Source organism: Canis aureus, chromosome 9 (assembly GCF_053574225.1).
Source record: "Canis aureus isolate CA01 chromosome 9, VMU_Caureus_v.1.0, whole genome shotgun sequence".
Lineage (NCBI taxonomy): Eukaryota > Metazoa > Chordata > Mammalia > Carnivora > Canidae > Canis > Canis aureus.
The window spans coordinates 73686854-73713430 of record NC_135619.1 but is presented as its reverse complement, the minus strand read 5'-3'; the positions used below and the strand labels follow the sequence as shown (position 1 = coordinate 73713430).

The 26577-nt window shown below is 47.8% G+C and overlaps 2 protein-coding genes across 3 annotated transcripts in view; one reads left to right on the top strand and one right to left on the bottom strand.

The window, feature by feature from the left end:
* The window catches only part of TECPR2 (tectonin beta-propeller repeat containing 2), a 102872-nt gene extending 102187 nt beyond the window's left edge, over positions 1–685 (bottom strand). For both annotated transcript variants that reach the window (XM_077910674.1, XM_077910675.1), the window contains exon 1: positions 538–685. The gene's annotated coding sequence lies outside the window, so the exon portion shown is untranslated. The remainder of the gene's footprint in view (positions 1–537) is intronic.
* Positions 640–26577, top strand: CINP (cyclin dependent kinase 2 interacting protein). Its single transcript, XM_077910678.1, has 5 exons — positions 640–796; positions 12895–13063; positions 16258–16387; positions 23901–24030; positions 26133–26577. Exons 1-5 carry the CDS (start codon positions 790–792, stop codon positions 26333–26335), a joined length of 639 nt encoding a protein of 212 aa, XP_077766804.1. The 5' UTR covers positions 640–789; the 3' UTR covers positions 26336–26577.

Genomic DNA, 26577 nt, shown 5'->3' with positions numbered 1-26577 from the left:
CTTCGCACGCACGGACCCACCTGATCCTCCCACCCAGGCGTAGAAGGCGTTATCATCCCCGTTTAACGGATGATAAAGCTGCAGCGCAGCGACGTGGCATCACCTGCGCCGAGCGCACGGCTGGGGGGTCTGAAGCCGGGGCACCCCCTCCTTGAAGCCTCCCAGGCCTTAAGGCAGGACTGGGGGGGGGCATTCACCCTCCTGAACACCTGGGGGTGCGTGCCCAGGTCTACGCCAGCAGCGCCAGGGCGCGGAGGGTCGGGGGACCGGGCGCAACGTCAGGCAGGCAGGCGCCGCGGGCGGGCCGGCAGGGGGACCGAGGACGCGGGACGGGGGATGAGGGATGACGGCCCAGGGATGAGGGATGAGGGATGAGGGATGAGGGATGAGGGCCCGGGGATGCGGCGGAGGACCGCCCAGCCTGGCGCCTCAGGTGCTGGCGCGCGGGCGAGACGGGCAGGGCGACCCCAGGCGCCGAGGCCAGGGAAGGGCGGCCCCGGGGAGGCCGAGGAAGGGGCGCGGAGGAAGGGGACTCACCTTCCGCGGCGGCCCCTCCGGACTCGTCGGCCGGGCCCGGCCGGAGGAGGCGGGGACGGACTCCGGGCCGCGGGGGCTGCCGGGAGCCCGTTCCCTAGGCAACCGCGCCAGCCCCGCTGAGCGACAGGCGGGGGCTAGAGCGGCAGAGCCACAAGTGGCGGCCGGCCAGCGGCGCGGAGCGGAAGCACGTCAGCGCGCTTCCGGTGGGCGTGGGCGGGGCTTCGCGCTCCTTCCCGGGATACCTGCGGACGCATGGCAGGTGGGTGCGCGCGCGCGGGGGAGCGTCCTGCGGCTCGGCGGGCGGCCCCGGAGCCCACCGGCTTGGCCGGGCCTCTGTGGTCTTCCCGCGTAGAACTACTGGATGTGTGCGAGGGAGTGTCCCCCAAATTGTAATTGTCTTTGTAAACTAGCGCTAGCGGGGGTGCTCGGGTGCCAGGGCTTGCATGCCCAGCTCCTCCCAAAACCTTTCCCTGAGTTCCCCTCGGGATTACCCGCCGCACAGAGCCCTTTGCTTCTAATAAGAGCTGTCAATCGGCGAGTGCTCGCTGCGTGCCGTGTGGTGCCCTTAGTGCTCTGTGGGTCAGCTCGTTTGAGCCTCACCTTGATCCCACGTAGTAACGTGCGCAGGTTGGGAGGATCAGGGAGGGAGCCGCTATGCTGAACCTCTCTGCTCTGTGCTGGGCCTCTCGTTCCTGGTCTCTTTCCCTCCTGGCCTGGGGTCCCTTGGAGTTAGATCTGTGGTTTGGGTTGCTAAATATGGAGCAGACGGAGAATGAATCAGATGTGGTCTTCGCCCTCAAGGAGCCCCTACTGCAGGAGAGAAACCCTTAGGAGATGATAGTGCAGGTGGTAAAAGCTATTTCTCCATTTAACACATTTCATTTGTCACCTACTGTGTGTCTAGGTTAGGAAAGGGAACAAGACATAGTCACTATTCGGGTGGCCTCACAGTCCACCCAGCAAGTCTACCACACTAGTGAGTGTCGGTGATAGTTCAAGAAGAGGTGCGACATCTAGTGCAATGAGTCCTAACCCAACCTGGGAGATCCAGGAAGATTTCTTTGTGGAAGGAGTGGCTTTCTGAAAACCTAAATCAGATCATATCACTTTCCTACTCAAAGCTTATTGGTTCCTTTCCACTGACTTGGAATAAACCTAAACTCTTTATCTTAGTATGTAAGGTTCCATTTGCTTGACCGCTTCCTCACCCAGATCCCTCCCCACCACCTTTCCATTATAAGTGATGTGGGGTCATGGAGCACAACAGTCAAGAAAGAATTCTTGGGATGTTGCGTGGTGCAACTTAGTAAGTTTATTTAAGTAGCCTGGGGACAGAACCTGTGGGCAGAAAGGGCTGCATTTTTGCGGTATGAAGCTGGTGGTTATATGCTTAGTGGTCAAGGGGGAGGAGACATGCAGAGGGTATTATACATGTTTCCTTGAATTTCTACCCATAAAACTACTTTTGCAACATTTCTCTGGTGCTTATCATTCAGTTCGATATTAACTATCAGTGAGATTTACAGACAGTTATGAGACCCTTTAAGAATGTAGCAACCGGGATCCCTGAGTGGCGCAGGGGTTTGGCGCCTGCCTTTGGCCCAGGGCGCGATCCTGGAGACCCAGGATCGAATCCCACATCGGGCTCCCGGTGCATGGAGCCTGCTTCTCCCTCTGCCTGTGTCTCTGCCTCTCTCTCTCTCTCTCTTTGTGTGACTATCATAAATAAATAAATTAATTAATTACAAAAAAAAAAAGAATGTAGCAACCAGGGGCACCTGGTTGGCTCAGTGGTTGAGCTAAGTCTTTGGCTTAGGTCGAGATCCCAGAGTCCTGGAATCAAGTCCCGCATCAGGCTTCCTACAGGAAGCCTGCTTCTCCCTCTGCCTATGTCTCTGCCTCTCTTTCTATGTCTCTCATGAATAAATAAATAAAATCTTTAAAAAAAGAAAAACCAAAAACTTAAAAAAAAAAAAGAATGTAGCAACCAGCACGTTTTATTATTATTATTTTTTTTAACCAGTACATATTTGATCTTTGTTCAGAACTATGTAGACTAAAGGTCAGCCTTCTGGGCTAAAGGTGAACATTTTTCTGCTTCTGCCCTCATCGTAGATACACTGGCCTTGCTCAGTTTTTCAGACTCACCAAGCTCATTCTCACATTAGGACCCATACTGTTGACCTTTCAACAAGCCTAAATAACATCTCTTCAGGGGTTCACTCTAACACAAGACCCCATTTTCTTTTCTACCGGGCACTTACCAAGATACAAATTGGTCATGGTCATTTGGTTGTCTATTATCCACCTCCTCTTTGGAAAGTAAGTTCCATGAAAATGGTCCTGGTATGATTCATTCAGTCATTTCATCCCCCATGCCTGGCATATTGTTGGTTAGTGGTATAAGTAAAGAATGAAGGGAAAACCAATATGATCCTTAAATAAGCAGAGCCTTAAAGAATACTAGGAGTTAGCCAAGTGAGTGGAGACACACATGGCCAGGGGAAATATTCTAGGTCAAAGTCAGAACTTGTACAGAGCTAGCCCTAAGGCATGGAGAGCAAGCTGGGGGAAGCTGGAGAAGTGGTAGAAAGGACTTGCATAACAGGCTGTGATATTGTGGTTTATAATAAGAAAATATTTGGTCTTTTTCTTGTTCTTGGCACAGAGGTAAAACCCTTGGTGTTTCTGCAGTGTGAGAATGAGCAGGATGTCTTGTTATGTTGATAAGGTGACTTTTGGGAAGGTGACCTTTGGATGGGGGCTGGTTCCCCCCTACAGAAACCAATCATGTGATTATTAAAGGGTTAGAATTTTCAGCCCCACCTGACTCCCCTGTGCCTCCAGGGGAGAGGGGCTGGAGGTTCAATCAATGGGCACTGCCCAGTGACTTAATCAACCATGCCTATGCAATGAAGCCTCCATAAAAGCTGACAAGGATGGGATTTGGGGAGCTCTAGGTTGATGAACATGTGGAGATTTGAGGAGAATGGTGTACTACTCACAGAGCATGGAGACTCTATGCCCCTTTCCGCATACCTTGTCCCCTGTATCTCTTCCATCTGGCTCGTTCTGATGGAAAGAAAAATAAATGTATACTTACATACATGTTTGCTCTCCAACTAAGACCATAAAAATCTTAGTTTGTTAAGACTTATTAAACTGGGATCCCTGGGTGGCGCAGCGGTTTGGCGCCTGCCTTTGGCCCAGGGCGCGATCCTGGAGACCCAGGATCGATTCCCACATCGGGCTCCCGGTGCATGGAGCCTGCTTCTCCCTCTGCCTGTGTCTCTGCCTCTCTCTCTCTCTGTGACTATCATAAATAAATAAAAAAAATTAAAAAAAAAAATAAAAAAAAGACTTATTAAACTAAAAAAAAAAATTATTAAACTAAAGTTTGTTCATTTTAAACAGAGCAAAGAGCAATTTTATTTAAGTAAAAAAAAAAAAAAAAAAAATTATTCAACCACAGCAGAGGAATTGCAATTTGGGATAGGCAAGCTACAGTGAACTATAGGCAAGTTTGAAGAGACAAATGGAAGGCCAGCATTCATTAGGTTTCAGGGGGAAACTGGGAAGGGTTACTGTAAACAAGTGTATTGGAGAAGAACAAGAGTTTGAGGTCTAGTGGTTTCTGCACAGTGGTTTCTCCCTTGGCTGTAGGCGACAGTTAATGCATTATTACTGGGGCAGGGAGGGCTCTTCCTTTTCTTAGAAGCAGGAAATAAAATTCCTATGTGAAATATGTCCTCCGTTGTTGAGATAAGTCTTATCTTTTTATTCCTCCTTGTTGTGCAGGCCGCAGCAAGTGGTAACATGTGTAAGCACCCCCCTCTCCAGGGCTTTCTGACTCTATTTTACAGGAGATTTCCTTTATTTTCACATTTCTGCCTTTAGATCAAGGTCTTTTCTCAAAAGCATCACTTTATCAAGAGTCAGGTTTTCCGTATATAGTGGCTTTTGTCCCTGGGTGCCAGGAAGGACCTTTCTGGTTGGAAGGAAAGTGCATAATGACTAGAAACTACTGAGGCCACCTGTGAGTAACAAGAAAGAGTACGAGGGAGGACTCAGCATTTCCCATCTAAAATCTCTTTCTTACGAGGTTAAGTGTTGGGAGAGCATCTGGAAGCCCTCAGCTAGCATCACACTGTTTGGTACATCTGTTCCTGCAAAGTTTTGACAGGCAATGGGTACAAAGTTTAAAAGTAATCATACAAAGCAGAATTAAAAGTAATATGACAAATCCAGGATGATGGTTCTAAACCAGGAGCTCAAACCTGAAGGTAACCAGCTAAATAGATCAAAAGACCAGAGGTCATTGGGTGAAATTTGTTGTAATCAGAGGTCTCCTTCCCTGATCTTGTGTAACTGGGTTTCTCTTTCTCCAGACATATTTATCCAGGTGCAACAAACAGGTGGTATTTGCCATTGCATAAATGCCTCCTTGTTCAGCAAGTAGATTGTCCAAAGCTTCCTTTAGCCAACAAGTCATGTGATCATTGTCGAGCTGTTCTTGCTTTGGCTGTAGAATCGGCTACCTCTTCTAATGTTAGGGAGAGATTTCTGATCATGTGTTCATTTGCTCTTATTCCACCTCCAGAGGAAAAGCCTCCCTACAGAGGCAAACCAGGAGTCGTACAGCCCCCTGAAGTTCCCAGTTAAGAGAGCCTTGGAGGCCTAATGTGGCAGGTCAGCGGAGGCCTCTGGTTTGTTATTGTTTATTTGTTATAAACAATAAACATTGACTTCCAAGTTGCCAACTGTCTAAGCATTTGTATGCCTATGGAAAATGCTGTCCACTGTAAACAAAAATGAAACCAGGTGGTACCCAGGGGACTCCAGCTAAGGTCTTATTATTGATAGTTGGAATTTCCCGATTGACCTTTTCAATCCAGGGATGAAAGGAATTGGGATGACATTCTATGAGAGGCCATCCCTTCATTAAGAAATCTTTTCTAGGGGATCCCTGGGTGGCACAGCGGTTTAGCGCCTGCCTTTGGCCCAGGGCGCGATCCTGGAGACCCGGGATCGAATCCCACATCGGGCTCCCGGTGCATGGAGCCTGCTTCTCCCTCTGCCTATGTCTCTGCCTCTCTCTCTCTCTCTCACTGTGTGCCTATCATAAATAAATAAAATTTAAAAAAAAAGAAATCTTTTCTAAAAATTTGCAAAGGGGCATAAACTTGTTTATATTTCCTTTAGGTGTAGGAGACCACACTTAGATAAGGAAAAGAATGTGGGATTGTACAATTAACAAAGATGGAGGGATTTAACTGAGCTAGTGTGGTTACGACTGGGGAAAGGCTGAAACAAATATGGGAATGCCTGGTATAATAGCCTAACTTGATAGGTAACATCTATAGGCTTGTGGGTGTAATCAACAGTGGCATTTGGCACTAGAAGGAAATTGGTTATAGGTAAGACCAGTCTCCAATATTGTGAACAGATCAGAGCTTCTGGTGACAGATCCAATAGTCAGGTTTCCTCCTTCTGCAGGCGATTGGGAAATGCGATTGGGGCATTGACTTTCCAAGAAAAAGAGGGTGAGGGGCGTCTGGGTGGCTCACTCAGTTGGGCGTCCAACTCTTGGTTTTGTCTCAGGTCATGATCTCTGGGGTTGTGAGGTAGAGCCACATGTTGGGCTCCATGCGGGGTATAGAGCCTGCTTAAGATCCTCTCTCTCCTTCTCCTCCCCACCCCCACCACTTGTATGCATGCTCTTTCTCTCAAAAAAAAAAAAAAGAAAGAAAAGAAAAGAGAGAAAGAAGAAGAAAGAGGAGGGGATCCCTGGGAGCTCAGCAGTTTAGCACCTGCCTTTGGCCCAGGGCGCAATCCTGGAGTCCTGGGATCGAGTCCCGCGTCGGACTCCCGGCATGGAGCCTGCTTCTCCCTCCTCCTGTGTCTCTGCCTCTCTCTATATATATATCTATCAAAAATAAACAAATCTTTTTAAAAAAAAAGAAGAAGAAGAAAGAGGGGGTGAAGTAAGAGTGAGAAGAGCAAAGGAAAGAATGTATATGTAGGTCTGGTCTGGTAATCCCAGGAAAGCTATCTGCTTCAGTGGCCTGCTTCAATTCCTGCAAATTTGTATTTTCGTGTCACCAGTTGGTGTGCAGGTCCAGTCAGGGTTTGGTGCTTTCTTTGGATGTGACAAATGAATCCAAAAGTCTATTCATTTTTCTAGTAGACAAGATCTCCAGGTTGTAGCTGTGATGTTTGAGGTCTTTGTCTCCCAGGAGCGTGCTGTAAAAGGATTGCTCTACTAAAGCATAGTTATTTTCAATAGAAGTAGTAAGGCTTTTACAGTATTGAAGTATGTTTCCTTTTATCACGTGTGGATCAAAAGAAGCAAGAGCCAAGTACATTGGGTGTCCTGTGATTATATCAAAGGGTAAGAGTTGATGAATTCCGAAAGGAGTAGACCTGAGATTTAAAATGACCATTGGCGGTACCTTTGGCCAAAGTAGTTTACAGATTTTTGCCAGCTACCTCTTAATGGTGCCAGTTCAATTGGTCCTGAGGATTGAGAGTGGTAAATATAGTGAGAGTGTTGTAAAACCAGCCACCTAGCACAGACTGGTCGCATCACCTGACCAGTGAAGAGTTCCCTAGTCACTGTGAAGTCCCAGGGTGGTCCTCCAGGTAGGAATGATCTTTTCTCTTAGAATTTTAGCTGCAGAGGCGGCAGTAGCCTGCCCACAAGGGAAAACCTCAGTTCAGTGGGAAAACATACAATCTATGGCTAAAACATATGTATCCATGAGATGGGGGAGCTGTAATAAAATCCACTCACCAAACCTCAAATGGTCCATAGGGCAATTAAAATTCCCGGGTACAGTGTGGACAGGTTTCCCAGGATTGCAGTTTGGGCAGTTGGGGACAAGCAAAGTAGGCACCTTTTATGGCCTTATTAATATTCCCCACCAGTAGTGATTTACAAAGGTCATTTTATGAACAGAACAATGACCGTGTGCACAGTGGTCAGTAATAGGAATTTTAGAGTCTCTGGCGGGACTGGACTATTATTTGGCCCGGAGTTTTCTCTTTTTATCAAACTAACAATTACCAGATTTCCAATTTTGTTTTTCCTTTTCTGGGGCCATCTCTAGCCAGTTCTTCTAGATTGTCATTTGGGGAAACATCCCTTTGGACCACAACAGAGGTATGGTTGTTGGTTCCTTTGAGAAGAGCATTCTTGGTGGAAATATCACTGAGATGGTTCCCTTTAGCCTCCAGGGAGTCAAGTGTGGAATGCCCAGGAACCTTTATCAGAGCAGGGGGGCCTGGGTGTCTACAACTCTTAATTTTGGTTCACGTCATGATCTCAGCGTCATGAGATCAAGCCCCACGTCAGACTCTGTGCTGGGCATGGAGCCTGCTTAAAATTATCTCTCTCCCTCTTCCCCCCACCCCTTTATGCTCTCTCTCTCTCTAATAAAAATAATAATAGCCAGAGCAGCTGATAGGAGTATAGCACCTAATAAATTTTGGACATAAAATCCATTTGAAAATTTCTCCCTGCTAAAAGTGGGAAGCCGCATTGTTTCCATAATCACAAAATTGTGAGTCACTCTGAAGGCATATCTGCTGTCAGAGTAAATGTAGGCAGTTGTGCCCTTGGTGAGCATGCCGTGTGAGGGTGTACAGCTCAGCTTGTTGGAGAGAAGTAGCCTAAGGCAAAAGTATTGCTCAGTTACTTCAAAGGGAGTTGCAAGTACATATCCAGCACAACATTCGCCATTTCTACCTCTCACCTAAAAACCATCAGGGAACCATGAGAAGTCAGTGTCATGCAAAGGAGCCTCCTGTCAGTCATCATGGAGGGGAGTCACGATCTGCAGAGTTGGCATGAGCAGGGAGGTGACTGCAGCGAGGAGTTCTCGGAGGAGAGGTTAGGAAGAGGCTTTCATAGGAGGGGGACAACTGGCCAGAGGGTGAAGGGTGTTCAGGAGGGCTTCTACTGTCCAGGGCATGGGATGGCTACCGGGGTCCCAGACTGTCTCCTCACTGCCCTTAGCCAAAAGGGTGGTGGTGGGAATGGCTCTGAGGTATGGTGCCTGGTCCCACAGGGCCTGTTGTTGGCTGTAATGCCCTATGGGGTTGATGGTGATCCCCATACCTGGGAGATCCACCATTACCTTGGGTGGGTAATCCCAGGGAGTTCCCTTCCTTTTCATATATAGGTGGGAAAAAGGAAAGTTGATAATTGGGATGGCCAAGGGCAGGGGGATTTATTAAGCTTTCTTTTAGGTATTAAAAGCTAAGTCTTAAAAAAAAAAAAAAAAAAAAAAAGCTAAGTCTTCTTGACCTTCCCAAGTAGTGGGATCAAGAATCTCTTTCCAATAGGGACGCCTGGGTGGCTCAGCAGTTTAGCACTTGCCTTCGGCCCAGGGCGTGATCCTGGAGTCCCGGGATTTTAACTAGAAGGGGAAGATCCCAGTTTGACCCATTAATGAACATAGAGTTAAAAACTACCCATCTGGGCAGCCCCAGTGGCCCAGCAGTTTAGCGCTGCCTTCAGCCCGGGGTGTGATCCTGGAGACCCGGGATCAAGTCCCATGTCGGGCTCCCTGCATGGAGCCTGCTTCTCCCTCTGCCTGTGTCTCTTCCTCTGTGTGTGTGTCTGTCATGAATAAATAAATAAAATCTTAAAAAAAAAAAAAAAACTACCCATTGGATTCTTTTATCCAAATAAAACTATCCAAATCCAAGTGGATACAGTGTTTAAAGGAAGACCAGAGTTTTCTTTAAAAACGGTTTGGAGGGGCGCCTGGGCAGCTCAATTGGTTAAGCATCCAACTCTTGAGTTTAGCTAGGGTCATGATCTCAGGGTCATGAGATTGAGTATTGCATCAGGCTCATGCTGAGTGTGGAGTCTGCTTAAGATTTTCTCTCTTTCTTTCTGCCTAGCCCTGTCCCAGCTGTACACATGCATGCACACACTGTCTCTCTCCCTCAAAAAAAGAAAAGAAAGAAAAGAAAAGAAGAAAAGAAAAGAAAAGAAAAACCAAAAAAACAACAATTTGGAGCCAGCTGTAATAATCACACATGAGTTCATTGGGCTTTTGGGTACAAGCTTGAATCTTAGTGCATTCAGCAGGTTTTGGGCATCCCTTAGCGCCCGCAGGAACTCAATAATATAGCAAGGCAGGGGATAGTGTCCCATCTATGGTGCTAAAGATCTTTCCATGCGGCCAGCATGCAGGGCTGCATGAGCATCTGGCTCCGGGCTCCCAAACAGACCAGGCTGGGCCACTCACTGCTGACAAAATCCACAGGCAGAGACGGGTGGTAGTGACACAAGATAGGAGTTTATTTCAGTGAGCCCAACGCAGGTGGACTCATGTCTCAAAGACCCTCTCCAAAGTGCTGAAGATGCCTCCAGGTTTATATAAGGAGAATGTGGGACAAAGGTTGGTGGGTGCGTGCAGGGGGCAGTGAAGGTCAGGTCTTATCGCCTTGGGGTCAGTCATCAGGGGTCCTGCTGACTCGGGGCATCCTTGTTGCTTGAGGGAATAGTTTTGGTTCCCCTCACAGGTTGCTTTGCCAGCTGGTTCTCTTGCCTGAGTTAAGAGATAAGCTGGAAAGGAGAACTTAGTCATCTAGGAAGTACTGACTGAGGTCAGAATGGAGGTCATTGGCGTCCTCTCTCACCAGCATCCTCCCGAGTGGCAGGTTCACCCAGTGCTGGGACTGGCCCTCGACAGCACACGTGTGTAATAGTGGGTATAAATCTCAGAAATTGGGTTGATAAGTTTGAATCACCATATTAAGCAACTCAGCAAATCTCTGAGGATCTACAAGGGTTTTCAGCAAATCTAAGATTCCCAAATCTCACTTTGGGAAAGTCTTTGACTGTAGCTCCGAATTCAGCTTTAGTCCAGAGCACATGAGAAATTGGGGGTTTAGCATTTGGATCCTCAGAGGGTCTGACGGTAATGGGGCAGGTTTTAATAGGCTTGGGGAGAAGGGGAAGGACGTTCAGAGAGAGGATTGAATGAGGAAGTTCAGGGTATGAAGGAAGTGGGACAATGTGGGAAAGAGGAAGGTGGCCCTGGGATTTGTGCAAGGTGGCAGTCCTGTGCCCTGAGACCAAGAGCATGAGAGGAGAGCACAAGGCCTCAGAAGATCTTCGTCTTTAATTGTTTGTTCCACTCCGTTAATTTGGAATCAGTATTTTACAAAGAGGCAACTTGAGAGTCCTGAATCTGTTTAGAAGCCTCCAGGTACCCATCAAATTAGGCATCCCATGGAGTCTGCTTAATTTTAGCTCCAGAGCTTTCTAATTAGTTCCAAGAAAAGTTTGTGGGGGTCAAGAATTCCCCATAATGGCCATCGAAGTTTTGACTTGTCTTTGGTTAAGTTGGTCCATTTAGTCAAAATGCATTCCCACCAAGTCACAAGGGTTCCTTTTTCTCCACATCCTCATCAACATGTTATTTTTTGTCTTTTAAAAAAAGTTTTATTTATTTATGTGAGAGAGAGAAAGAGAAACAGAGCAAGCACAAGTGTGGGGGAAGGACAGGAGGAGAGGGAGAAGCAGACTCCCCGCCGACCAGGGGGCCCTATATGGGGCTCAATGCCAGGACCCTGAGATCATGACCTGACCTGAAGGCAGATGCTTCACCTACTGAGCCACCCAGGCACCCCTCTTGTCTTTTCTATACCAGCTGTTCTGACAGGTGTGAGGTGATACCTCATTGTGGTTTGGATTCACATTTCCCTGATGATCAGTGATGTTGAGCATCTCTTCGTGTGTCTCTTGGCCATCTGTATATCTTCTTTGGAAAAAGGTCTGTTCAGATCCTCTGCCCATCTTTTAACTAGATTATTGGTTTTTTGATGTCGGGTTGTCAGAGATAGACAAATATCATATGATTTCATGCATATGTGGAATTTAAGAAACAAAACAAATGAACAAACAAAAAAGGAACAAAAAAGACTCAACCACAGAGAACACATTGATGGTCACCAGGGCGGAGGTGAGTGGGGGATGAGGGAAGCAGGTGATGGGGATGAAGGGGCACACTTGTGATGAGCACTGGGGCGTATATGGAAGTGTTGAATCACTATATTGTGTGCCTGAAACTAATATAACACTGTACGTTAATATACTTGAATAAAAATAAATAAGTAAGTGATAATAATGCATGTGAGGGGAACTATAGCTTTTTTTGAAAATATTTATTTATGGGCAGCCCCGGTGGTGCAGCGGTTTAGCGCCGCCTGCAGCCCAGGGCGTGATCCTGGAGACCCTGGATCGAGTCCCATGTCGGGCTCCCTGCATGGAGCCTGCTTCTCCCTCTGCCTGTGTCTCTGCTTCTCTGTGTCTCTATGAATAAATAAATAAAATCTTTAAAAAAAAAAAAAAGTCACATTCTCTTTAAAAAAAAAAAAAGAAAATATTTATTTATTAGGGAGAGAGAGCACGAGCAGGGAAAGGGGCAGAGGCAGAGGGACAAGCAGACTCCCCCCCCCCCCCCCAGCAGGGAGCTTGATTCGGGGCTTGATCCTGGGACTCTAGGATCGTGACCTGAGCCAAAGGCAGACGCTTAACCAGCTGAGCCACCCAGGTGCCCCCAGGACAATAGCTTTTAAACATAAAACCATCTGGAGTTCCAGAAGGAGGACCTTCTGAGAGAGTAGAGAATCAAGATCCTATTACTCAAAATCTGATGTTTGAAAAATAAAAGCAAGTACTTTAAGCGGATCCTAATAGTCAGGTGCTCCTCCAAGGGGAGGACTCGACATCTGAGAGACTCTCCAGAGGATGAGCACGAGAGCTCCGTGGAGGCACCGCGCTCAGGCCTGGCAGTCGTCATCCCCTGGGGTCCTCTCCTTCGGACCCCATTCTGACCACCAAGTAATGTAAACTGCAGACAGCAAAGAACATCTCTAAGTAAAAAAATGAGCTTGTTCAGGAATAGTGAAGGAATTCCAGTTCGGCACAGTTCGCCACGATGAATCATAGGCCAGTCGAAGAGGCAAAGGGAAGGGCAGCTTTGATTAGGTTTTAGGGGGCAGTGGGGAGGTGCTGATCACATGTCTGTGGAGAGCAAGAGTTCGAGGTTCTAGGGCTTTCTCATTGGTGCCAGTGGTAGTCAGTGCGTTGTTGCTGGAGCGGGGAGAGATCTTCTTTTTCTCAAAAGCAGAAATGAAATTCCTACGTGAAAAGTGTCCTCCCTTGTCATAATGATTCCTATATTCCTCCTTCCTGCTGGTCGTGCGGGCCGCAGCAAGTCGTGTGTGGGCACGGGAGCTGCCCTTTCAGGGCTTCCCCACTCCATTTTAAATGAGGCTCCTTTTGTTTATTTTCACAAATTTCATAATAACTATGTTTCTTTTACTCCCTATCAGCAAACACTCTTGGAGGAACAACGCCCAGAAAACCTGTCTTATCTGTCAGTGCGAGGAAAATTAAGGACAATGCCGCTGATTGGCATAATTTAATCCTGAAATGGGAAACCCTTAATGATACAGGTTTTGCTACCGCAAATAAAATTGCCAACCTGAAAATCAGTTTATGGTAAGTACGTATAGAGCTCCTCGTGCTCTAAGCCCCGCACCCTTAGTGATCGGACACGAGTCTCCTGGGAGTCTTCTAGGGCGGGAATGGTAGTCTTAATCCACATGCATAAATTAAATTCTATTAAGAAAAGCCTGGCTGGCTCAGCGGATGCTCAACCGCTGCCTTCAGCTCAGGACGTGATCCTGGGATCTGGGATCGAGTCCCGCATTGGAACTTCCTAGCAGGAAGCCTGCTTCTCCCTCTGCTTCTCTCTATCTCTCTGTGTCTCTCATGAATAAATAAGTAAAATCCTAAAAAAAAAGTAACAAGTGGTAAAATGTTGTATGGAGGTATAAACTGTATATGTCTATTTTAAATAAAAAGTTACGCTACAGGGCAGCCCCGGTGGTGCAGCGGTTTAGCGCCGCCTGCAGCCCAGGGCGTGATCCTGGAGACCCTGGATCGAGTCCTGTGTCGGGCTCTCTGTATGATGCCTGCTTCTCCCTCTGCCTGTGTCTCTGCCTCTCTCCCTGTCTCTATGAATAAATACATAAAATCTTTAAAAAAAAAAAAAGTTATGCTACATATTGTTCACGGTTATGTCTATAGAAAATTATAAAAATGGATTGGAAGGACACGGCCTTCTGGCTGTGAAGCTCACACCTTTGGGATGGATGAGTGGTGGGCAGAAGATCAGTACGGCTTGGACTTCACAACGTTGCACTTTGTTTCTGTGATGTTGTGATTTATAGGAAGAAATATCTCTTTGGTCTCCCTCCCTGCTCCTGGCACACAGCTCCTAAAACCCTTCTGACTTCCTGACGGATAAGAGCAATAGGAGCATCCTCTGTTAAAATGTTTGGTCTTCTGTCTTCCAGAAAGATCCAGGTGAAAGGAGTGTCTTATCGTTGATAACATGTCCTCTCCAGCCACCTCTGAGTTAATGTTAAGGAGGTGACTTCTGGAAAGCCTCATGGGGACCAAGCAGGGGGTTAGAGAGTGTGAACTTTCAGCTCCAGCCTCTCACCCACCTCTCAGGGAGGGAGGAGGGCCTGCAGGTTGAGTCAGTCACCAATGGCCAATGATTTAATCAATCATGCCTACGTAATGAGGCCTCCATAAAAATCCAGAAGGATAGGTTTGGAGAGCTTCTGGTTTGGTGAACAATAACATCTCTACGTGCCAGAAGGGTGGGTGGCACCCAAACTCCACAGAGACCCAAGCCCCTGTGCTCAAGACCCTTGCCCTATGTATGTCTTCATCTGGCTGTTCTTTCATATCCTGTAATATCCTTTGTAATAAACCAGCAGTCTAGTAAGTAAACCATTTTCCAGAGTTTTGTGACCTGTTCCAGCAAACCCTTCAGGTCCAAGGGGGCGGTCATGTGAACCTCTTATTCAGAGCCCGTTGGTCAGAAGCACAGGGAACATCCTAGACTGGTGTTAGTGTCTGGAGTTGAGTGGGACAGCCTTGTGGGTCCAAGTGTTGACCTGTGGGACCTGAGGCTGTTTCTGGTAGATACTGTATGAATGGACTTAACTTGTAGGGTGCCCAGCTGATGGCCATCAACTGTGGGAATTACTTGGTGTGGAGAACCCCACTCCCCACTTTTGATGACTGCGTATCAGGTGTCAGGTGGAGGATGGAGAGTAGAGGAGACAAAGGAGTGTATTTTTCCTTAGCAATTTCTTTCTTTTTTTTTTTTAAGATTTTTCTTATTTAGGGGCATGTGGGTGGCACAGGTGGTTAAGCATCAGACTCGTGGTTTTGGCTCAATCCTGATCTCAGAAATTGAGCCCTGTGTCACCTCCACACTCAGCACAGAGTCTCCTTGGGATTCTGTCCGTCTCCCTCTGCCCCTCCCACTCGTGCTCTCGCTCTCTCTCTCAAAATAAAGAAATCTTTAAAAAGAAAAAAAAAGATATTTGTGTTAAAAAAATTTTTTTCATTTATTTGAGAAAGAAAGAAAGCACAAGCAGGGGAAAGGGCAGAGGGAAGAGAAGCAGACTCCCCACTGAGCAGGGAGCCTGATGCGAGGCTCCATCCCAGGACCCTGAGATCATGACCTGAGCTGAAGGCAGACGCTTCACCACTTGAGCTACCCAGGTGCCACCTCTCTCCCCCCAGCAATTTCTTTAAAAAAGACAAAGGAGGGATCCCTGGGTGGCGCAGCGGTTTGGCGCCTGCCTTTGGCTCAGGGCGTGATCCTGGAGACCCGGGATCGAATCCCACATCGGGCTCCTGGTGCATGGAGCCTGCTTCTCCCTCTGCCTGTGTCTCTGCCTCTCTCTCTCTCTCTGTGACTATCATAAATAAATAAAAATTAAAAAAAAAAAAAAAAAAGACAAAGGAGTCATGAGAAAACCTGCTAGTGGAAGATTTGCTTCATTATTCTTTGCACTTTCCTATGTATATGGTTTCTTTTTTTTTTTTTTAAGATTTTATTTATTTATTCATGAGAGACCCAGAGAGAGAGGCAGAGACACAGGCAGTGGGAGAAGCAGGCTCCATGCAGGGAGCCCGACGTGGGACTCGATCCCGGGTCTGCAGGATCATGCCCTGGGCTGAAGGCGGCGCTAAACCGCTGAGCCACCCGGGCTGCCCACATATATGGTTTCTTATTTCTCAAAGTTACAGTTCTGTGTTCCTAAGTCATTGTCCATTAGCTAGAGTTGAGAGTCTCAACTGCTGTCACCCGGCTCTGGCCAGTCCCCACCGCACATCACATGCCACAGGTCCTCTGCTGCCTTCCTGCCGAGGCCCGCCAGCAAGAGACAGTTCTTTGCCTTCCTGCGTAAGGAGCTTTCTGATATTGTCTGTTCTGTTTTTATGTTTAATTTTTCCCTGAAGTGTTGTGACCACACTAGATTAATTTCATGCCCCACAGGCCCCAGGGTTCAGTTTACCAAATAATTCCCAGATGGTGAACTCTGGGGAAATGGTCACGTCTCAGTCGTCATTGTACGCCCAGCACAGAGCCCTAGGCCGGGGATGCTGTGGGCCTGCATTCAGCTGACTCACTCTAGCACAAAACTGGTGGACGTGCTCATTGTGGACGTAAATAGTAATCATATGTTATAGCCACGTGAGATAACACCTGTGCCTAATGTCTGACACGGTTATGAGGAGATCACGCTTTCCAGGGTCTGCCATGACGAAGTGAGGTGCCTTTCAGAGTGTACTTTGTTTCCACTCCTTTCCATCTTGTCCAGGAGTGAAGACAAGACAGAGTTACAGAGCAGCAGCCCGGCTTCTAGGGAAGATGCGGACAAGAGACTTCCAGAATATAGCAAGGAGCTGGAGGCGCTGTGTGAGGAGCTGCAGACCACCTACGATGCTTTGGTGAGATCCAGAGCCCCTGGCCACCTGTGCTCACAGTCACCGAGGCCCAGGGGTGTACTTGGGGCTCCCTCAGTGCTCTGCAGGTGTCCACGCCATGGGAGGTGCTTTCCTCTTTCTATTTTTTTTTTATTTTTTTTTTATTTTTTATTTTTTTGGTGCTTTCCTCTTGACACCGATCTTTCTCTCCTTAGCCTCTTCCACTTGCCCCCTAAATCTCAGTGCTCCCCAGGATGCTGTCCTAGACCTTTGTTCTTTCTGCCCTACATGATGTCTAGTCCATCTCACCCCCTTCCGAGGGCTCTGTGCCGTAAATATTTTGGGCTTTGTGGGCCATACCGTATCTTGTCACCACTGGCTCCACCAGGTAGCAAGGTGCTAAAATGGGTCAGGGAGGGTATAGAAGCGAATGGCATCGTAGCTGGGGTGCAGGGGTGCACGAGCACCTGGCTCCGGGCTCCCAAACAGGCCAGGCTGGGCCACTCACCGCTGACAAAATCCACAGGCAGAGAGACAGGTGGTGGGGACACAAGAAAGGAGTTTATTTCAGGAGGCTGACACCGGGAGGATGCTGGACTCGCGTCTCAAAGACCATTTCCAAAGTGCTGGAAAGACCCGCAGGGTTATGTAAGGAGAATGTGGGACAGAGGTCGGTGGGTACATGCAGGCGGGCAGTAAAAGTCAGGCTGATCTCGGTCATTGGGTCAGTCACACGGGGTCTTGCCAGTTCCGGGTAGTTGTCATTGCTTGAGGGGGTAGTTTTGGTTCCCATCACGGGGATGTACAAATGGAGGTAGTTCAAGTCTCTGTCAGCATGGCTATGTTCCAATAAAACTTTATTTATGGGCGCTGAAATGTTAATAATTTTCATGTGTCGTAGAATATTCTTTTCACATTCTCTTTGAACTATTTCAGAATGTAAAACTCATTCTGAGCTCTTGGACCATACGGAAGTCGGGTGTGGGCTAATTTGGCCTGTGGGCCCTGCCAGCACAGGAGAGATGCTCTCAATGACTAACTAATGAGTGGGTTCCAGTACCTACCATACCTGCCTCCAAATGTAGACTTAGCCCCTCCTCTCCTTGCCGGGCACATTCTCACACTTGGGTAACTAAAACTTACCCGTGAACATAGGAAATCTTTATCCTTTAATCTTTTTTGATGGAAAAGTTTCTGATACTTAGCATGATTCCTTACCTATTAAACAGAATATGTGGAGCATGATTATATTTCTTCAAGATACCAGTTGTTCAGATTTAGGATTCTAACTGTTCTAAAGCTGACTAGCAGTGTAAAAGAGTTTTTCAGGGAAAAAAACACTACCCCTTTTATTTTATTTTTAAGTAGGCTCCACACCCAGCGTGGAGCTCAACGCAGGGCCTGAACTCACGACCCTGAGATCAAGACCTGAACTGAGATCAAGGGTCAGATACTTGACCTACTAGCCTCCAGGTGCCCCCAATTTAAAATATCACATCACAGATGCTGGGTGGCTCAGCGGTTTGGCGCCTGCCCTTGGCCCAGGGCGCGATCCTGGAGACCTGGGATCGAATCCCACGTCGGGCTCCCGGTGTGTGGAGCCTGCTTCTCCCTCTGCCTGTGTCTCTGCCTCTCTCTCTCTCTCTCTCTCTCTGTGTGACTATCATAAATCAAAAATAAATAAATAAATAAATAAATAAATAAATAAATAAATAAATATATATCACATCACAGATGCTTGGGTGGCTCAGCGGTTTAGCGCCGACTTCGGCCAGGGCGTGATCCTGGCAACCCGGGAACGAGTCCCACGTCGGGTTCCCTGCATGGAGCCTGCTTCTTCCTCTGCGTGTGTCTCTGCCTCTCTCCCTCTCTGTGTCCCATGAATAAATAAATAAAATATTTAAAAATAAATAAATAAAAATAAAATATTACATCAATTATAAGATGCATTAGGGCTTCAGAAACACTAAAACGAGAAAATAAATGGTCGAGGACACTTTGGTAATTTGGCCTTTTCTTTGTGAGTGAAATCAGTACTGTCTTTGGGATATTTAGGATGCTTATGGGGCTACATAGTCTCCCCTAAATAAACGAGTAGGTTTTGGTAATTGTCCTGTTTTGTGTTCTGCCTCACATTGCCCTGGGGCTGTGCTGCGGGGAGACACACTTGCCCTCCATGTGCCCCTCGAGCAGGTAACAAGACGGGTCCACGACTTTGTGTTGACCCCCACACACAAGAAGGTGGGAGAGTAAAGGGTGTGGGCTTTGCGAGATCTGCCTTCTTGGTCTGTCACCGTGTTGGCAGCTGTGTCTCTGGCAGGTGAGGTCTGGACACAGATACCGGTCGGCAGGTTGTGGACCCAGGCTAAATAAGCCATTGAAATTGACAAAGTTGTAAGTTCTAGAAAACTGCCCACTTTGTTTTCTTTTCCCCAAATGAACTCATTTGATCATGGCAAATATTTTGGGGGGCGGGGAGCACCTGGGTGGTGCAGTTGGTTAAGCATCCACCTCTTGGTTTCAGCTCAGGTCATGCTCTCAGGGTCGTGAGATCGAGCCCCACATCCAGCTCCGCATACCGTGCAGAGTCTGCTTAAGATTCTCTCTCCTTCTGCACACACTTTCTCTCCCCCTTCCCAAGTAAATGAATAAATAAGTCTTCTAAAGAGATGTATTCTTGGGCAGCCCCGGTGGCACAGCGGTTTAGCGCTGCCTGCAGCCTGGGGTGTGATCCTGGAGACCCGGGATCGAGTCCCACATCGGGCTTCCTGCATGGAGCCTGCTTCTCCCTCTGCCTGTGTCTCTGCCTCTCTCTTCACTCTCTCTGAATGAATAAATAAATCTTAAAAAAAATAAAAAATAAAAAGATGTATTCTTGTTTGAACAAAAAAGCAGATGTACATATTAAAACAATTTAAACAGCCAAAAAGCAGGGTGCTCAGTCAGCTGAGCTCCAGCCTGACCCCCACATTGTTTGTCATTTTGATGCACCACTGCCCCCCCGCAGAGCCTCTTCACCCCTCATTCCCTTCCAGGATGAAGCATGTTGCAGAATCTCAAAGCTGTGTCAGAACAGGAAACATTTTCAACACATACTAATGTGACTTTTATAAAATGTAAAAAAATCTGAAAGGATTTTGTTTTTATTTTTTTTTTAAGATTTTATTTATTTATTCATGAGAGACACATAGAGAAAGAGAGAGAGAGGCAGAGACACAGGCAGAGGGAGAAGCAGGCTCCATGCAGGGAGCCTGACCTTGGACTCAATCCCAGGACTGCAGGATCATGCCTTGGGCCGAAGGCAGGCACCAAACTGCTGAGCCACCCGGGGCTCCCCAGGATTTTGTTTTTAAGGCCATTTGGTTCTTGCTAGATCACACGTTCTCATTTAGAACTGTACCCGCTAGAAAGAAGTTTCAGAGGGGAGCCAGTGGGGAAGAGAGGGTGTGCCTTTCATTTCAGGCATGCCAGGAGTGATTGGTTGGTTTTGTGTGTCCATCTTAGGTTCTCCCCATTCTTCAGTGGCAGGCTGGTACCCAGGGACTCCTTCCTCAGCCCCACTAACCTGTGCCGAGGAGGGACAGCGTGGGAAGATGTTAGCGGGGAGAGTCAAGGTCCAGAAAACCCAGCTAGCAGGATGGACTGAGCAGCAGCAGAGGAAATGTGGGGCACCTGCCTTTGGTCCCTCTGACCTGCAGCACAGGCCCGGGGTGAGGCAGGTCAGGGGAAAGTCGCCGCTGGGTCGTAGGTGACCGCGTGCTCATGGTCAGCCGAGTTCCCAAGATCTTCAGATGAAGCCTGGGCTGTGTGCATGACAGCCAACAAAATGATGGGAGACAGTGTGGATGCGTGTCTGGAGGGGCCTCGTGGGGACCTGGGGGAGGCCACCCTTGTCAGAGAGATGTAATTGGAGGAACTGGAGTTTTCGCCCAGAAAAGGGGGGACCAGTAGACAAAACAGCTGCCGTCACAGCCAAAAGGCTGTCCCAAAGAAAGGAAGCAGCCTCCTGGTTTTCTGAGGCCTCTGAGGGGACGAGAGAGATCCCTGGTCCTGGCAGAGGCTTTGGCTCCCATCAGGGAACAACGTGGCAGGTCCTATGCAGAGCTGGAAGGGGCTCCCACGGACGGGGTGTGTCTCGTGGCAGGAAATGTGCCCCCAGAAGGCTGGAGGATTACTCGGTGGGTTTATGACCAAGCTCCTGGCGGAATGAAGTCCTGGGCGGAGCTACGTCAGTGTACACACATTTCCTCCCTTCTTACACCTACCTCGCTATTTGTGTTAATCCCATCCTGTTTATTTACTTAACATTTTTCTATAATACAATTAAAATCACATTATACACATGGCAGCTGAATATTGCCTCCCCATCAGTCTTTGAGCCCGGGGCCTACTCCCTTTTTCCTAAGAAGGGGAGTTTTATTTCTTTCAAAGGCAAGTATGAGTGGGAGGGAGAGGCATACCGGCCCGAGGCTAGTCCCCCGAGTTGGAAGGCAGGCCATCCCACGTGGCACAGGGTTACTAAGCCACAGCCAAGTGGCTGTGGGACGAGGCAGGGCCCCACGTCTCTACAGACTCCCCAAGCCACAGTGTCCTGCTCCAGTGAATTTATTATCTATATTTATTTTTTTTAAGATTGTATTTATTTATTTATTCATGAAAAATAGAGACACAGGCAGAGGGAGAAGCAGACTCCCTGCAGGGAGCCCGACGTGAGACTCGATCCCAGGACCCCGGGATCACGCCCTGGGCCGAAGGGAGACGCTCAACCGCTGAGCCACCGAGGGGCTCATATTCTCTACATTCTTAGGGACACTTTATTTATTAGGACAGTCTCCAAGCTCAGAAGGCTTGAGCAGGTATGACAGAGGTCGCGTAAACCATCCCCAGCCTGCACCCCGTTTCATACGCGACTGTCCTACACATCACAAACGCGTAGGCCACGTATGTTGTAACGAGTGAGCCAGTATTGATGCGCTGTTGTTGAGGGAAGGCTGTAGTCTATTCGCATTTCCTTCACTTTTCCCCAGTGCCCTCCATCCCGGGCGCCACGGTGAACGTAGTCGTCATATCTCCCTAGGCTCCTCGGGCCAGCACAGTCCCACAGGCTTCCCTTGGTTTTTATAACATTGACAGTTTTGGGGAGTACGGGTCAGGCATTTTGCAGCTGCCCCTCACTTGGGAGCTGTCTGATGACTTTCTTCTGGTTTGGCAGGGGTTGTGGGTTTTTCAGGGAGACCACAGAGAAGAGATATCATCACATCCCGTCAAGGGCGTGGACTGTGACCCCGCCAGATCGCCATGAGTGTTAACCTTGACCACCTGGCTGAGGTGCTCCCCGGTTGCTCTGCAAAAGGAGCTCCTTTCCTGCTGTGCACACAGCCCACCCTGGAGGCATGGAAAGTTCTTCCCCACCTCCTTGGGGACAGAGCATGTACATAAATCCTGCCTCTCTTCCCCCACCTATTAGTTACTGGACCATTTGTTTCTAGCAGTATGGACTCATGGGTTGTTTTTTTTTTTTCCACTTTGGTTATAATATATTTATTTCTTTATTTTGTTCCTCAAATTGTTTCTGCTTTGGCCAAAAAGAGTTCTGTTGGCTCCTCTGTCCCTTTGACATGCTTCCACCATTGTGAGTTTTTGGTTTGGGTGTTTGCGAACACTTCCTTACTTTCTAGCATTACGAGGTGCTCCAGGCCCATCCCATGTATTTCCTGCCTCCATCCTAGGATCAGCCATTTCTCCAAGGAGCCCCTGTTGCTCTTATTGGAGCATGGTTTTAGAAACCAAGATCCGAGTGCCAGCTGTCAGGCACTAAAATCCTCTGCTCTGGTGAATTTATTCTATTTTGAAGAGGTTTGGAAACAAGTTCTCATTCTATGTTCAAACCGAAAAGTTAATGTTATAAGGCTTTTTAATATCATTTTTCCTGTTCTCCAGCTTGTGGAGAGAGTGATTTCCCAGACTTGGCTTTGAATGTCTTTAATGAGTTTGACCTTGGCAGGAGGCTTTCACACACCCCTTTCCCTAATCTGGATGAACATTTTGCAGTTTGGTCGGTGGGAGGAGGTGTACTGAGGTTGAGCTGGGAGTGTGGGCAGGTTCATGTCCTGCAGGTTCGGGGCTGCTCACTGCATAACCTGTGTCTCTGTTGATGACCTGGGTCAGGCCTCCAGGATTTTTCTTACTCTCCTGATCATTTATAAGCTCTGCTTTGAATTAGGTGGCAAGAGGGAGCTGCTGCAGGATGCAAAGAACATAGGATGGTGCATCAAGAGACCTGGGGTCAGGAAGCATGGTGGGGGTGCTGGCTTTGACCTTCCCTAGCTCAGCAGCCCTCAGGATCGTCCCAATTCTATTACAGAAATGCTGAGTCCTACTTCCTGGGATTGGGCCAAGCGATATAGCAAACCTAAAAAGATTGGGAAGAAGAGTGTAGTCCTTTAAAAATCAAGGTTAGTGGGACGCCTGGGTGGCTCAGCAGTCTGCCTTTGGCTCAGAGCATGATGGAGTCCCCGGGATCGAGTCCCACATCAGGCTCCCTGCATGGAGCCTGCTTCTCTCTCTGCCTATATCTCTGCCTCTCTCTCTCTCTGTCTCTCATGAATAAATAAATAAAATCTTTTTTAAAAAAAAGTCAATGTTAGCTAAACTTATATCACTTCAGTATAATGGGAGAGTGGCTAAAGAACCAAGTGTAAGGAATTCAGATTTTGACAATTTATAGGTCTCTGTACTTACCCGTGTACCTAGGACTAAGTATACATAGGAGTTAGAATGTGGTCTTAGTAGGTCTGTGCTGCTTGAAACTGAAATCTTAGTCACTTCACCCCTTTTTTTAACAAACCCATCTATAGCTCCAACTAGGTACTTCAGAAATACTTGGTCTTCTTCACCACCACGTGAAAGGACACACTTTGTCAGAGCCTCTGCTGGCTCATCCGTGCAGTGGAGATGGTGCCCGGGTCCCCTGCAGTGGCCGGGCAGATGATGTGGTCAGTGGCTTCCCGCAGAGCACACCCACCGGAGCACCGTGGCCGTCAGCTCTCACCACTTCCCGTGTCAAGTATGTCAGGCTGCCTTTCATTACTACCGTTCTACAAATGAGGAAACTGAGCCTTCAAGGTTTCAGTAATCTCAGAGGCAGCTAATAAAAGTCAGAAATGAACTCATATAATATACCCTTTCTCTTCTCATTGCATAAAAGTGGAGCCTGCCTTGCGATTCCTCCGGGTTTTCGGTGCTAAAAAGTTAGTGCCTTCAGAAATCTTAGCGAAGTGGGAGTCGGCAAGCTTTTTCTTTCCAGTGCTGGAAATCCAGGGTTTATTTCTGAAGTAATCCAGATTAATGAAATTGTAGCAACTCTCTGCCTCCATCTCCCCAGAAATGTGCGGCGCACAGTTAACAGTGTTGAGTTATTGGACTTTGGGTCCCAACAGACTTCTACATCTTAGCTCCGAAATCTTAGAGTTATTGAATCTGAGACGGGAATGGATTTCAGATGAGGTTCTCATGTTCCCAATTAATCTCTTTCCAGGCCAAAATCCAGATGAAAATGGAAAAGCTGTCTTCGACCACCAAGGGGGTTTGTGAGCTAGAGGACTACCATTACAGGGACGGGAGGCATCGCCCTCCCCTGTTTCACACGTGGCCCACAGCCTATTTCTGTAAGTAGTTCTCTCCTCGTTGATTCTCAGGAGTAGAAATCATGAGGGCATTTGTGTTCTTTAGATCTTGATGAAGCTGACAGGCTTTGAAATTCAATTTGAGGGATGCCTGGGTGGCTCAGCAGTTGAGCGTCTGCCTTTGGCTCAGGGCGTGATCCCGCAGTCCTGGGATCGAGTCCCACGTCGGGCTCCCTTCATGGAGCCTGCTTCTCCCTCTGCCTGTGTCTCTGCCTCTCTCTCTGTGTCTCTCATGAATAAACAAACAAAATCTTAAAAAAAAAAAAGAAAAGAAAAAAGAAATTCAATTTGAGAGGACCCACTGGAAGGGAAGGAGATTGAGGGGCATCCTAGAATAGGCATTTCTTCTTGGCTCTAATAATTACCAAAGAATATTAAACATAATTACAGACATGGGAAGCAAGGTGCCTTTATTGCCCCTTTAAAACCAAGTGGTCGGGGTTGGGGACACGAGGTGCAGCCCCTCAGTGGCTGAGTCTGTAAAGTGCCTACCTTCAGCTCAGGTCGTGATCTTGGGGTCCTGGGATGGAGCCCCGTGTTGGGCTCCCCACTGAGCAGGGAGCCTGCTTCTCCGCTACCCCTCCCTCAGCTTATGCACTTTCTTTCTCTGTGTCAAATAAATAAATAAATAAACAAACAAACAAACAAATAAATAAAGATTAATCTTAAAAAACACACACACAAACAAACACCAGGTGGTTGGGGCACCTGGGCTGGACCCAGTCCATAGAGCCAGTGACTCTTGATCTTGGGGTCATGAGTTCAAGCCCCACAGTGGCCACAGAGATTACCTAATAAAAAAATAATAATAATAACCTTTAAAGAAAAAAAAAGAAAAAAAAAAGAAAAAAAACAAGGGTACAATGAATTCCACATCCTCTACAGAGGCAGAATTCTTTTTTCTTTTATAGAAAGATGGGTTTTGGGGTGCCTGGGTTCCCCAAAACCCATCTTGGGTTCAATTGCTGAAGCATCCAACTTTTTTTTTTTTTTTTTAAGATTTTTATTTATTAATTTAACAGAGAGAGAACATGAACAGGGGAGAAGCAGACTCCCTGCTAAGCAGGACCCCCCCCACCCCCTCCATGCAGGGATCAATCTCATGACCTGAGCTAAAGACCGACTGAGTCACCCAGGCATCCTGAGCATCTGACTCTTGATTTCAGCTCGGGTCTTGATCACAGGGTCATGAGTTCAAGCCCTGCATTGAAAAAAAGAAAAATTGAGGTCAGTTCAGCCAACCCCACAGAAGAAAAACTACTGGAACATGGGTTACCTTTTTTTTTTTTTTTTTAAGATTTATTTACTTATTTGACAGAGAGGAAGTACACGCATGTGCACAAGCAGGGGGAGGGGCAGAGAGAGGGGAAGAGAGAAGCAGACTCCCGGCGGAGCACAGAGCCTGATGCAGGGCTGATCCCGCAACCCTGAGATCATGACCTGACCTGAAACCAAGTTGGTTGCTGGGACACCTGGGTGGCTCGGTCAATTAAGCATCTGCCGTCAGCTCAGGTCATGAACTCAGGGTCCTAGGATCGAGTCCTGCATCGGGCTCCCTGCTCAGCGAGGAGTCTGCTTCTCCCTCTCCCTCCGTGCACACTCTCTCACTCTTTCTCTAATAAGTAAAATATTTAAAAAGAAAAAGTTGGATGCCTAACTGACTAAACCACGCAGTGGCCCCTCAGAGTTACCTTTAGCTTTGTTAGTTCAAAAGAAGGGCCTACCTATTTGATGCTGATTTGAGACCTCACTTCTAAATAAGGAAGAAAAGGGTAAAACCATTTGATGTAATGTGTCATTGGAATATTGTCAGTTTGGGGTGAATCTGCTGTTTATGATCATCACAAGACTGAAGAGTTGAGCAGAAAAGTTTACACTTACTTATTAATTTCATGACACTTCCCACGCCGTCTAATCCTACTGATCTGCACAAGCCGGATGATGAATACCCTCCCGGTCCTTCCTTATCTCCGTGTTCTCGCCAAGTGTGGTTTTCAACGAGGAGCTTCTCAAAGTGGCACCTCACCCCCAGGCAGGAGCAGTTCCGTGAATTTCTGCTCCTAAAGGGAGATGTTTTGTTTCAGATGAGGTTTCCCGAAAGCTCTCCGACATGTACCAGAAGGAGCTTCTCCTGAAGCGCACAGTCATTGAGGAGCTGGCTCACACCATGGACCACGACCTCACCCTGAGCTACTTGTCCATGTGGCTGCACCAGCCCTACGTGGAGACCAACAGCAAGCTACTTCTGGAAAGCATGCTGCTCGAAACGGGGCACCGAGCCCTGTGACCTCCCAGCTCTGGGCCACTGGCTACTTCTGTGGCTCCCATGGTGGTCCTGTAAGACCCGGGGCTGGGGCATGGCCACCCGCCGACCTTGGCACCTTCCAGGCTGGGTCACTTCAGCAGCTCCCTGTCGCCTCTCCAGACGGCGTGCTGCTGGGAGTGTCTGCCATGCAACGTCATGGGCGCCTATCATGAATCTGTCACCCAAAAGGACTTCTACGTGAAATAAATGAGCACTCAACAGAA